Here is a 13,051-nt window from a genome sequence, read left to right as displayed (position 1 = left end):
ACATAAAACTAACATGCATATTTAAGTTAACAAATCAATCCAACTACCAGGTACATAAATTAATCATATTAAAAAAATAAAAGAACAGTTCATACCTCCTGTACTAAACTCAAACCACATGGTACATTAGAATTTAATGGTCAAGATTATTTTATTGAACAACACAAATTCTATTTATATAATTATATTAATAAGGCAATTTGTCAAATCGTAGAGGAACCATATTTTGACTAAAAATATAAAATAAAATGATAATATTCTTATTAAAAAATATAAATAAATAAAATAAATATATAATCCACTTAATCACACACACTAAAATTTTAAAATAGATATATTTCTATAAAAAAATTAATTATAATAAAAATAACTTAAATATAATTATGATTGTAAAATTAATAAACAAGAGCCTATACAAAAATGCCAGCAAACATGCACTAATAAAAAGTGCTACCAAATTACAATTTACACATAACAAATAATAAAATATTGATTAATTAGCCAAAACACAGATATAATGTTCTATCACTAAAATAATAACCTTAATATAGAGCACTCAAGAATACGTGTGGATCCCTATGGTCTACTATGTCACCAGAAAACAATACTAACATATAGAGCACTCAAGAAATAAAGTAAATGAAGCAACAACCAATGGTAGAGCATATACCTAGTTATAAAAATAATAAAAAAAAATGAAGAGCTTGTGTACCTCTTTTTAGAATTGGAGAGATGTGTGCAACCCTTTTTGATTGTCAAACAAGTAGTTAAATAGGCACACACAAAACCCTATTATATCCCTTAATTACCTCCTAATTAGTATCATTTAATAAAAGCTTTTAACTAAAATTAACTTCTTTTCATTTTTAGCTTATAATTAAAATTTCAAGATAATAAAATTTCCATGTATTCATTTAGTCAACTAAAATAAAATCTACTATCAAATTATTGTAGAAAAAAAAAACTATAATTATAATCAAACAAATAAATAAAAAAATAAATTGGGGTGTTATATTCCAAATATAACACAAATACAGATATAGAAAAATTAAACTCAGCAGAATCGAAGAAAAGCCCAGCTCGATACCTAACACCGGGCATAACCTTGTGGTCTCAAAATGATCCCCAAGGAAGCACCAGGGCCATCCACGTTTTTTTATTGGCAAACATCTTTTTGACCTATGTTAATCCAGATTTCAACATCTGGAGCTGCTCAAGTCCAAGATTTTCAACGGGAGCTTCGAACCAATCCTTAGCTTGCCGTTGGCTCCTCTCACTCTCAAGCCTTTCAGCATAGATCGCTAGATTTTCTAAGTGGTCATGCAACATATATAGATGACCATTGAGTTCTGCAAGGATGGGAGGATCCACCAGTTGAAGCACCACGCCCGAATCAGCAGCTGGATTGGGGTGTTGTGGGGTAATGAACTTATCCATGACAGGTTCCAAGTTGGGTTGTCCAAAGGAATACACCTTCTTTTCGCCTGGTGAAAAAATAATGATGGTTATTTTCACACAACAATGGGTGCATATTTGAGTGATTTTCTTGAACAAGCATGCACCCCTTTTAGAGAAGGTCACTATAAAATTGCTTTCATTAGTCATTCTTCCCATGGTGAACTTTTAGAGACCCAAGTTTATTCTTACCATTTTTCTCAATAAGATAGATGGATAATGGGAGCATAAAAACAAGGATTTTATAAGTAAGTTTGGCTTACATTGTCACATGAAAGTCATGCGACATGAGAATCTTTATTTATTAATTACTATTTGTGTATTCACTACAAGAAAAATATCATCAGACAACATCAGACAATACTTTACCAAAAAAGTGTTGCCCAGAAATTTTACACATGCAACAGTTTTTTAAACACCAGAAAACGGGTGTTGTGTGAAACACTTTACTACAACACGTTTAAAACTGTTGTCTAGCATATCGTATTAGACAACCATTTTATGAGATAATGTGTTGTTTAAATAAAAAGATCTCATCATTCCTACAATGCTTTAAAAACTATTGTCTAGGTAATCGACACAGACAAGCCTTTCTAAAGAGATGTTGTGCAAATGAGGTAGTTTGTAGAAGAGTTTAATTTTGCATTTTCTGAAAGTAATGGAGACAATGTTGTGAAACACCGTTGTTGGAATGAGATAAGTGTTTTCGCAATGGATTAGTTAAGCTGCAATCAAACAACGTTCTTCCATTGTGTTGTCTCAATATCACTTGACATACAAATGTTTTTCTTGTGTTGTATCTAATGACATCACACAAGCGTTATGCTCATAAAACGAGTGTCACTTGTATGGGTGAGCTGGTGTAATGAGCGACGTTCATTCTTTGGAGATTTTGTATCAGCCGTTAGATTAAAAGACATTGATATGCTTACACAACCGTATTTGTTCAAAAGAAGTATTGTCAATGTTTATCTAAGACGACATTTTTCCATAGAAACCATTGTCTATAAGTCTGATTCTATTAATTTCTGAAGCATTGTTTATGATGAGGTGGCACCATGTGATTGGTGTAAAAGTTTCACTTGGATTGCTGAGTTGGTGTAATAAGTGCAGTTGACTGAAATTATATTTAATATCAGCCATTAGATTAAAAAACGCTTCTACGCTTACACAACAGCTTTTGTTCAAATAAATGTTGTCAATATTCATCTAAGACAACCTTTTTTCATAGAAAACAGTTGTTTGTAAGTCTGATTCTTGAAATTTCTGAACTCTTGCTTGTGATGAGGTGGCACTATGTGATTGGTGAAAAAACATTCACTTGGATTGTTAAGTTGGTATAATTAGAGCCGTTGATTAAAAGTAGATTTAATATCAGCCGTAAGATTTATAAAAGTTGATCATCTAAGACAACTGTTTTTTTTAAAAAAAAACTGTTGTCACAATTTATTTCAGACAAGACGTTTTCATAGAAAATCGTTGGGTGTTGCCTCGTACTATATTTTTTTCATACCTGATGAAAAAGATAAATTTTTAAATGATTTTTTAGAGGATCCAAGTGTACGGATGTTAAGAAATAATTATTTTATTCACATGAAAAAAGTATTAAAAAATTTCAAATTCATCTCGAATGTCAGGATTAGAAAAATCTGGTAAAAGCACTACTTCCAAACACGGGATTCGTTCCCGATGAACAAGATAAATTTTTTAAATGAATTTTTTGACGATCCAACCGTACGGATGTGAAGATATACTTATTTTAGTCACATGAAAAAAGTATTAAAAAATTTCAAATTCATCTCGAATGTCAGGATTAGAAAAATCTGGTAAACGCGCTACTTCCCAACACGGGATTCGTTCCCGATTTACATGATTAAATTTAAAAATGATTTTTTCGATTATCCAACCGTACGAATGTTAAGATATATCAATTTTAGTCATATAAAAAAATTATTAAAAAAATTGAAATTCATCTTGCATGTGAGGATTAGAAAAATCTGATAAAAGTACCCCTTCCGACAACGAGACTCGTTCCCGATTTACAGGATTAATTTTTAAAATGATTTTTTCCACGATCCAACCTTACGGATGTTAAGATATATCAATTTTAGTCATAAGAAAAAATTATTAAAAATATTGAAATTCATCTTGCATGTAAGGATTAGAAAAATCTGGTAGAACTACCCCTCCCAACAACGAGACTCGTTCCCGATTTACAAGATTAATTTTTAAAATAATTTTTTCAACGATCCAACCATATGGATGTTAAGATATATCAATTGTAGTCATAAGAAAAAATTATTAAAAAATTTAAATTCATCTTGCACGTCAGGATTAGAAAAATCTGGTAAAACTACCCCTCCCGACAACGAGACTCGTTCCCGATTTATAGGATTAATTTTAAAATGAATTTTTCGAAGATCCAACCGTAAGGATGTTAAGATATATCAATTTTAGTCATAAAAAAAAATTATTAAAAAATTTAAAATTCATCTTGCACGTCAGGATTAGAAAAATCCGGTAAAAGTACCCCTCGCGACAATGATACTCGTTCCCGATTTACAAGATTATTTTTTCAAATGATTTTTTCGACGATCCAACCGTACGGATGTTAGGATATATCAGTTTTAGTCAAATGAAAAAATTATTAAAAAATTTGAAATTCATCTTGCATGTCAGGATTAGAAAAATCCAGTAAAAGTACCGCTTCCGACAACGAGACTCGTTCCCGATTTACGAGATTAAGTTTTCAAATAAATTTTTCGACAATCCAACCGTATGGATGTTAGGATATATCAATTTTAGTAATATGAAAAAATTATTAAAAAATTTGAAATTTATCTTGCATGTCACGATTAGAAAAATCTGGTAAAAGTACCCCTACCGACAACGAGATAAATTAAAAAAATATAAATGAAATACTTTTAATTTATTTAGCTTGTTGGAAACTGGAAAAACTCAAAAAAATACTACTCCTGCAAACGATATTGATAGGTGATTGAATAAATAATTTTTTTAATATATCTCGTCGACGATTCAACCGTACAAATATTAAGGTATTAAAAAGTTTAAAATTTAGCTAGATTTTTATATTAATTTTGGTTAATTGAAAAAATTATTTTATGAAAAACAATCAATTAAAAATTAGATTTTTCAATAATATGAAACGAATAATTTGTTTTGGTCCTTCGGCCAATCTTTCAATTCCCCCTTAACAAAATTTTGTTCCCCCCTTTACATCTAGATCTGAGAATAAATTCCCTCTCACTCTCTTTCTCGAATTAGGTTTCACCGATTATTGATTAGTTTTCATTGTCTTTGATGTTTCTTTCTATAGCTCTCTCTTTCTCTTCTATATCTTCAATTAAAAAGGAGTAATTTAAAGCTTTGGTATTTGGATTCAAGGTACTGCTTCTTTCCTGATTATTCAACATCACTCTCCACCCTTAGTTCCATTTTTTGCCCCTACCTATGTATAGAGTTTGGATTTAGGTTGTGGTCTCTCCCCTTCCCTCTCTCCCTCTCTTTCTCCCCCTCTACTCTCCTTGTTATGAAAAATCTATACATACATAAATATTTGTTTTGATTTGAGCCTCCTTTGATTGATTTGTATGTTTCTTTAATGGAGTATGGTTCCGTTTAGGGTTTCAATTCGACTTCAATTTTGGGTTCTAGTTCGTGTTCAAAACTAGGTCTTTAAGGCTTATTTGTGGATTCAATGGAAGGTGTTTGTCTTTAATTTTGAGGTATCACTCTCTCTCTCTCTCACTTTCTCTCTCTCTCTCTCTCTCTCATTTTAGTTCTTATTTTGTGCTGATTTTAGTTCTTATTTTGTGCGTACAAGTAAGTGAAGGGATGCGGAGGGGAAAATTGAAGCTCAAGAAGAAAATTGAGTGTTTTGATGATTTGTGTAGGTTTGTTTGATCAATTATGTTTTCCGATCTGCACGATTATGGATTTTTGAATTTATGGAGAGATGATTATTTATAGCTTTGGATAGGTGCTTGTATTGATATGGGTGATGAATTCAGTGCTTTATGTTCTATTTTCTCTGAGGCCGTTTGTTTATCCGCACGTATATTGAAGTTGGAGGATGAGTTAGTTGTTTTGTAGATTTGGTGAGTTATAGGTTTTGTTTGCAAGGATTGTGATGTTAATTAGTGTGAGAATAATATGTTTTGGAATGACTAAGACTGTTTTCAGTTATTTTGTATGTATTCATGTTTCGTGTGTTGTTTGGAGACCGTTTACATGTATATGACCTTGAGAATGTGCATGTTCATGTTTATGTCAAGTGCAGTTTGATTTTAATTTTTGTCGTGCAGGAGAAGAACAAGACAAAAAATCCACAACTTCTATTTGAGGCCAAATTATATAATATTCTTCAGGGAGGAAGTACGTGTATATTACTTTTAAAGTTCTTACATTAAAAAATTCTTTCTAGTATAATAAATGTTTTTGCACCTAGCTCTGTCACTCGATTGTGACACATCACCTTAACAACAAATTATTTGGTGTCGTGTAGTATTTAAACTTTGTTTGTCTTTTTAGGTGGTATACCTGGCACAAAATGGTCTGGTGTAGATGGTGATAATAATCTGCTTGTCCTAGATTTACTTGGGCCAAGTCTTGAAGATTTGTTCGTTTATTGTGGAGGAAAGTTCTCGTTAAAGGAAGTCTTTATTCTGGCTGATCAAATGGTTAGTTATTAAATATTGGTTACTTCTTTTCCGTAATTATCAATGTATTTCTGGATTAGATTCTCCATTTAAAGAAAAAAAATTAAAAATTGATTGACGTTGTTAAGTATGGGGTTACAGCTTTTGATGTTCTGTTCTTGTTTGACATCAGATAAGGATGGTGATTTGTCTAATAAATATTAAACACTTCTTCCTGTATGCATGCCTTCCTTCTGGCCACACAAAATTGCAAATAAGAGTTCAATTTTCAGCACAAATATTATGTTTTCACTTGAGAAACTATCCTTAACAAGCTAAACTAGGTATGTTTCTAAGCTTACACAAGATAAAACTTGTTATAGGTAACTTGGTTGAATATCTTTTATGAAAAAATGTTGGTGGTTTAACATTAAAATGCTAGACTTTTTAAGGTCTTAAGTAAGCAGGAAATTATTGTGTTTAAACTTCCTTCTGATCAGAACTAGATTCCTTTCTCTTATTAGCAACAAATCGAGGTCAAGGCAGAAGAGAAGATTGGGGGATGATGCAAAGTGTAAGTTTTCTTTTATGGTCAAACCTGATCATGGAATGTGTGAAGCTACTAGAGAGGGATAGAAAGAGAATATACCTGAAGAACCAGAATTATTTCTTGTGTGGGGTTTGTACACATATCAAATATATACACACAGACATTAGGCATATAATGCAGGTGAGACGGGAAAGTGATAAATTCAGCAGGTGATCTGTTGATAGTCCTGACGAGCAGAGTTGCTACCATCCACATGTATAGAAAAAACCAGGTGCCAAGTTCTATTTTTCTTAAAACTTACAGATTTTAAATCTCTATCAAATTACTCTTTCTTATTTAAAAAAATCTAGTGTACATCCCTTTATGATATCTAACAGTATCTAGAGTACATTTAGTCAATCACATCCAAAAGTTTGGCACAAGGATAAATGATTTTCTATGTAATTATGTTGTATACATTCCTTGAATTAAAAATACAGGATTTTAGATTAAGGGTTTCTTCTCCTGTCTAGATTTAGACATTATCAGTTCTTTATTTTTCTTATAATGCACGAAGGAAAAGAATATTAACTTAAGAGTGGTTGTCGATTTATTTTGAAGATTGTTTTCTCCAAATTGGGAAATTGCCCATCACATGCTGTAATGATATTGCAAAGACAACATAGCTCTTGTGGAAGACGTGAAGAGAAGCTGAAAAGGCCAAGTCAGCTCTGAGTAGCCAACATCAAATCCTTGTAGACTTTATATTTTCTTTAATTCATAGTAGAAATCTTAGACTCATGAAGGTAGTGATATCAATATGCTTTTAGCTTTTGTATAACTATGTTGCTATGATCTTCGATCATGGATTAACTTTAGAACTTTTGTTTAGATTTGTAAAGTTAATTTCATTTTATTACTTGTTATATTTTGTGTAAGACAACGCTTTTAACAACCAAGCTTCATTAAAATATCATGTCTTTAATACTAAAACAATATTTTCGAACACAAAACTATGGTGCAAAATTAACTCTCACAACACTAGTAAACCATTGTCTATAAAATATTAAGATATTGTATCAAGGATATTCATGTAATACGTTTGGACAAATAAACAGTTGTATGTATCAGATCATGCCATACATTAAAATACGAAACTGTTGTGTGTAGAAATTTATTACAAGAGTTCTATCAGCTCAATTTTATTTTCATTGTCTATCTGGATACACAACAACGTTTATACAACAATAAGTGTTGGAGGATTGGTTTTAATGTTATACCCTATACAACGGTTTTCTGAATTTATGAGAACCCTTGAGTAATGTCGCTTGTTACGATGAAAATAAGCAAAAAACGTTGTCTTTTCTGGATGTAATACAACGGGCTTAATCCATAATCATTGTCTGTATAATCTCAGACAACGTTTCTCAGCCGTTGTCTGATCGAACTAACAGACGGCGGCTCAATAGTCAACGAAAAAATAGGGTATCAGACAACGGACATAAACCGTTATTGAAGCTTGTTTTCCTTGTAGTGATTGCATATTTTATTTCTTTTGCATAGAATTTACTAAAATTACTAAATATGTACAATTTAAATAATTATTTGAATTATGACAAAGGAAAGATACTTATCAGAACAAAATAAGAATCTCTGATTGTCACATACACCAATGTAAGAAATTGTCTGTATTTAGTTATTGTTTTGCATAGAATAACTTACTATTTTACTCGGAAGCAAGTAACTTATTATCTGTTTTGCATATATTGTGAAGACTGATACATATGTGAATTCTTACGTACCACCAACTTATTATCTATTTTAATAGTTATTATTTATGTCCTAGTGATTAGTCTATTACTGTTTTGTACTAGTGATTAGTCTATTCTGATTGTCATCATATACACCAATGTAAGAAATTTTCATTGATTAGTTACTGTTTTGCATATTGTGTGAAGATTGATACATATGTGAATTCTTACATACCAACAACTTATTATCTCTTTTGCATATATAATAAGATTACTAAAATATCTAATTGTGTGAAGATACATACATACAAGGATTCTTACAAACTGAATACAATGTTTCAATTCCCATTACTCTATTTTGACTAGTTGTAGATGTATGAATATGGAGAGGCATCACAAGAATTGAAGAGGAAAATCATTATTGCATCTTGTTTCTTTGGAGGCAGGTCTCCGTGCATTGATTGAGACCGAAAAGTTGTTTTCTCGCATTTTGAATGTCAACCAATCCACCATTATCACAGTCAACATTGCACACATTTGCTTCACATGGATATACATATTCTATTGATAATAACTATTGTGTTTCAATATACTAAAACTTAATCTTTGGATTTGGTGTGCTAAGTCCGAAGAATAAATTACGTTCACAAGGAAATGTGAAGACCAAGCAAACATGAAAAAAACATTGGGCATTCCATTTTATTTCATTTAATTTGTATCTTCAATATATATAATTCGGCTTCTTAAAATAGCATCAGATGTAATTGTTTAAAAATGCCTCATTACTAATAACAGAAAAGACATAAAATAAATTAAACATTTCGCTTTGTGTTGCAAAATATAACAGCACTAGTGATAGTAAGAGTCTTCATTGAGATCACACAATGTTATATCAAATAGACTCCAATCGTCTAGAGATTTGGGGTTTGCTCTTATTGATAATTCTTTGTTTGTTAATATTGGCTAATGCCATCTTCATGGTTTCATCAATGAATAGATATTTATGAGAATTAAAAATACAAAACAGAATAATAACATAAAAGAATATAAGATTAGGAAACGGAATTACTTGTATCCCAAAAATGATAAATACACAGATATAGAAAAACTAAAATCAATAGAATTGCGGAAAAGCCCGGGAGATCTCTAACACAGGATATAACCTTGTGGTGTCATAACGATCCCAAAGGCAGCATCAGGGCCATCTGCTGGCTCTCCTCCTTCCAAACTCAAGCCTGTCAGATCCTGAGCTTGTTGCATCATGTCAATCCAGATTTCAACATCTGGAGCTGCTCGAGTCCAAGATCTTCAACACGAGCTTCAAACCAATCCACCTCTGGTCGTTGTGACCTCTCCTTTTTAAGCCTTTCAGCAGAGGTCCTTTCAGTTTCCAAGTGGTCATGCAACATAGATAGACGACCATTGAGTTCTGCGAGAATGGCGGGATCCACCAGTTCAAACACCAGATTCAGCAGCTGGATTGGCGTCTTCAGGGATAATGAACTTATCAATGAGAAGCTCCAAGTTGGGATGTCCAAAAGAGTGCACCTTCTTTTCACCTGGTGAAAAAATAATGATGGCTATTTTCACACCACAGAGGGTGCAGATTTCAAAGGCTTTCTTGAACAAGCCTGCACGCCTTTTTGAGAAGGTCACTGCAAGATTACTCTCATTAGTCATTCTTCTCATGGTGATTTTTCTGCGACCCAAGTTTATTCTTGGCATTTTTCTTAATTCACCCAATGAGAAAGATGGGTCTTGGGAGCCTAAAAACACATAATTTTATAGGAAAGTTTGGCTTTGATGGTCACATGAAAGTCAGTGACATGAGAATCTTTTTTTATTAATTACTATTTGTGCATTAAATAATTTATTTCTTTTGCATACAATTTACTAAAAGTACTAAATATATACAATTTAAATACCTATCCAAACAAAATTAGAATCTCTAATTGTTCACCCATGTAAAGAATTGTCAAATATTAGTTCCTATTTGTGCATAGAATAACTTTAGATTTTTTATAAAGCAAATAACTTTTTATTTGTTTTTAATTTACATAATGATTATTAAAATTTTTAATTTTGTTCAAATTCGCATATAGGAAACAATAATTTCGATATTTATGAATAAACAGGCACAAAAAGCCCCCGTGGCTGGGGCTTTATATGGGTTTTAAAAAAAGCATGGATTGAATCACGGTTTTTTACAAATCGGGTGCGGCTCGGCTAGTCTTCGTCTAAATTATGAGGTTCATTTTAGGCTAATGGATGGACTATATCAGACTGTTAAGGGGTCTTTTTTATTTATATATTAAATATTATTTTATATTTTGTACATCGACTTGTGAGTTGTTTAATGAGAGATTTTAATTTCGATAGAGAAACAAATATTTATCTTTTATATTAGATAAAACAATTTTCTTCTCTAAATCTAAAATTCTAATGGCCGTTATTCTTTTTATATAAGCAATTTTATTCACTAGATAACCGTCCAAAGCAAATACTACTCGTAAGAGCAACACCACGATCTAAGGAATACCACTACAAACTCGATTTATTCAATTGTGATTTTGGTGTTTTGATAATACTCTATGGATTTTACAAGATTCTCGTTGATTTTAAATGTTCGCAGAATTTGAAGGAGTTGATAAAAAATTCTTGAAGAGTCTTAATGATTTTGTGAAGATTTTTGAAAATCTTTCAAAATCTCATATATTATGGTGAGATTTCAAAAGATTGAAAATGTACTATCAAATCCATCAAAATCCACATATTTATCAAATAAAATAAAATCCATGGACTTTTGACTACCATTATAGTTTTTATTCAGAACTTTGATATTTCTACTATGACTAAAATATAGTATTAGGGGTGAGAATTAAAATCAAAATGAAACCAAAACCGATAAAAAATCGACCAAATACGAAAAGGTAAAAATGAATGAAAACAAAATTGAAAAATCCAACCACTACAAGCGGCTTAGTTTCAGTTTTGGACTTAAACCTAACCAAAAATATTGAACCAAACTGAATAATATAAAATATTACTCCTTCCGTCCTACTCGATTCTTTACATTGGGGGACGAGAATTGACAAGCATTTTAAGACTCGCGTGTTCCCTAATTAATTATATTTTTTTCTTTTAAATAAAAAATATAATTTTTAACCTTTTATACAGAAACACAAATTTCAAAATAAATTATAGAACTATACTTTATAATAGCTTTAAAATGTGTGCAAGACATGAGGTAAAAGTATGTAAAGAATTGAGTGGGACTGAGGGAATATATTTTAATATTTATAACTTATAACTTATATTATGTAAAGTTTTGAAATAAAAGTTGTGTATCCCCGTTATAATTTAATTTTTAAGTGATTTGCAAATGTTAAGTTCAAAAAGTTTCGAGCTTAGTTTTTACTTTTCTAAGTTAAGTTAAAGCCATGTCGACATTCTATCCTTCTAAAAGAAAAAAAGGGTAATGACCCTTTCATGGCTGTGTACACATGTTCTCGAAGTATGTGTGAAATTTTGATCCTCTAACACAAGGAGTTCACAATCAAAATCACAAAATTTTAAATCATAAATTTGTAAACTGTAAGGGGACAAAAGTTAAAATTTCAAGAAGAAGAAAGTGTGTTTAGCATGGCTTGCAAAATTATGGAGGTGGCTCTTAATAAAATTATGAAGTCATATAATTTGTCTTCTGACGGTTTTGAAACCGAAAACGAACCGAGTGTAACAGGATCAAGATTTTTTGAAATAAAACCGGCAGTTCGGTTGGAGATTTTGATTTTTAAAACCGAAGATCTTCGGTTTCTGGCTCGGTTAAAACTGGAACTGAACTGAATCGTGCTCTCCCCTATTATTGTTAGGTCCCAAAGGTACATACAAGGAGGGTGAATGTCTACACCATAGATGACCTATTTGCACATTTTTTCCTGGTGTTGCCTTAGAAAGCGTGGCAATAGGTATGAAATTATGGCCCGAGCACAACACCCAGATTTTGATGTTGCAATAGGCATAGTAACATGTTGCAATAACTCAATAAATCTTTGGTGTTAACATAGATGTCTTCTCTATTGCAACACATAGACTGTGTTGCCATAAGTAGTTGAATTTTTATTAAAAAAATGGAATTGAATTTTAAATTTATCTTTAAAAGTAGTATGTTTGAATAAAATAATTTGTAGATTTTTTGGAAAGTGAAAGCCCAAAATATAAACAAATTATTCTTATATTTATAGAAATTGAAATATTTTATTATAATTTAAAATTAAATGAATTTGTTTTTATAATTAATTTAATAAAATAAAAAAAATTACTTGATATCACTAAAATATTTTATAAAAAATAATACCTTGTAATACTATTACTTTTTCATAAATTAATTATTTTAATAAATTAATAATAATATTCATATGCATGATTTAAATAACATTATAAAATTTATAAAATTAAAAAATGAATTGATATGGGCTGGGCTATTGACAAATTGGATTGGGAGGCTAAACACATAGACATAGGCGGGACAAAAGGAAGGGCAAAATAATTTTAGGGATTCATTTTCGTTTCATTTGGAAAAACTCGCCTCTCTCCTCCTTCTCTCCCTGGCCTTATAGAAGTTAAACTAATAAGATGAGATAACTTTATGCTATACA

The 13,051-nt window shown here is 31.0% G+C and overlaps 2 protein-coding genes across 2 annotated transcripts; both read right to left on the bottom strand.

Moving 5' to 3' along the window:
• Window positions 1–1,179: 1,179 nt before the first annotated feature.
• LOC141660632 (agamous-like MADS-box protein AGL62) lies at window positions 1,180–9,656 on the bottom strand. The gene is made up of 2 exons (XM_074467621.1): window positions 9,557–9,656; window positions 1,180–1,484 (listed from the first exon to the last, which is right to left on the bottom strand). The coding sequence occupies exons 1-2, from the start codon at window positions 9,654–9,656 to the stop codon at window positions 1,180–1,182; spliced, it is 405 nt and encodes a 134-aa protein (XP_074323722.1).
• On the bottom strand, window positions 9,653–10,073 carry LOC141660631 (agamous-like MADS-box protein AGL62). Its single transcript, XM_074467620.1, has 2 exons — window positions 9,942–10,073; window positions 9,653–9,880 (listed from the first exon to the last, which is right to left on the bottom strand). Exons 1-2 carry the CDS (start codon window positions 10,071–10,073, stop codon window positions 9,653–9,655), a joined length of 360 nt encoding a protein of 119 aa, XP_074323721.1.
• Window positions 10,074–13,051: the final 2,978 nt, after the last annotated feature.

The sequence above is a fragment of the Apium graveolens genome, chromosome 5 (assembly GCF_009905375.1).
Source record: "Apium graveolens cultivar Ventura chromosome 5, ASM990537v1, whole genome shotgun sequence".
Lineage (NCBI taxonomy): Eukaryota > Viridiplantae > Streptophyta > Magnoliopsida > Apiales > Apiaceae > Apium > Apium graveolens.
Note: the sequence above shows the minus strand (reverse complement) of the source record. Positions and strands in the feature narration are given on the sequence as shown.

Excerpts from the sequence above, each read along its gene's own strand:
- LOC141660632 (XM_074467621.1), bottom strand. The coding sequence starts at position 9,656 with ATGATGCAACAAGCTCAGGATCTGACAGGCTTGAGTTTGGAAGGAGGA. Across the intron at positions 1,485-9,556 it reads GATCGTTATGACACCACAAG|GCGAAAAGAAGGTGTATTCC; the intron begins GTTATATCCTGT and ends TTTTTTCACCAG.
- LOC141660631 (XM_074467620.1), bottom strand. The coding sequence starts at position 10,073 with ATGACTAATGAGAGTAATCTTGCAGTGACCTTCTCAAAAAGGCGTGCA. Across the intron at positions 9,881-9,941 it reads TTTCACCAGGTGAAAAGAAG|ACGCCAATCCAGCTGCTGAA; the intron begins GTGCACTCTTTT and ends TTATCCCTGAAG.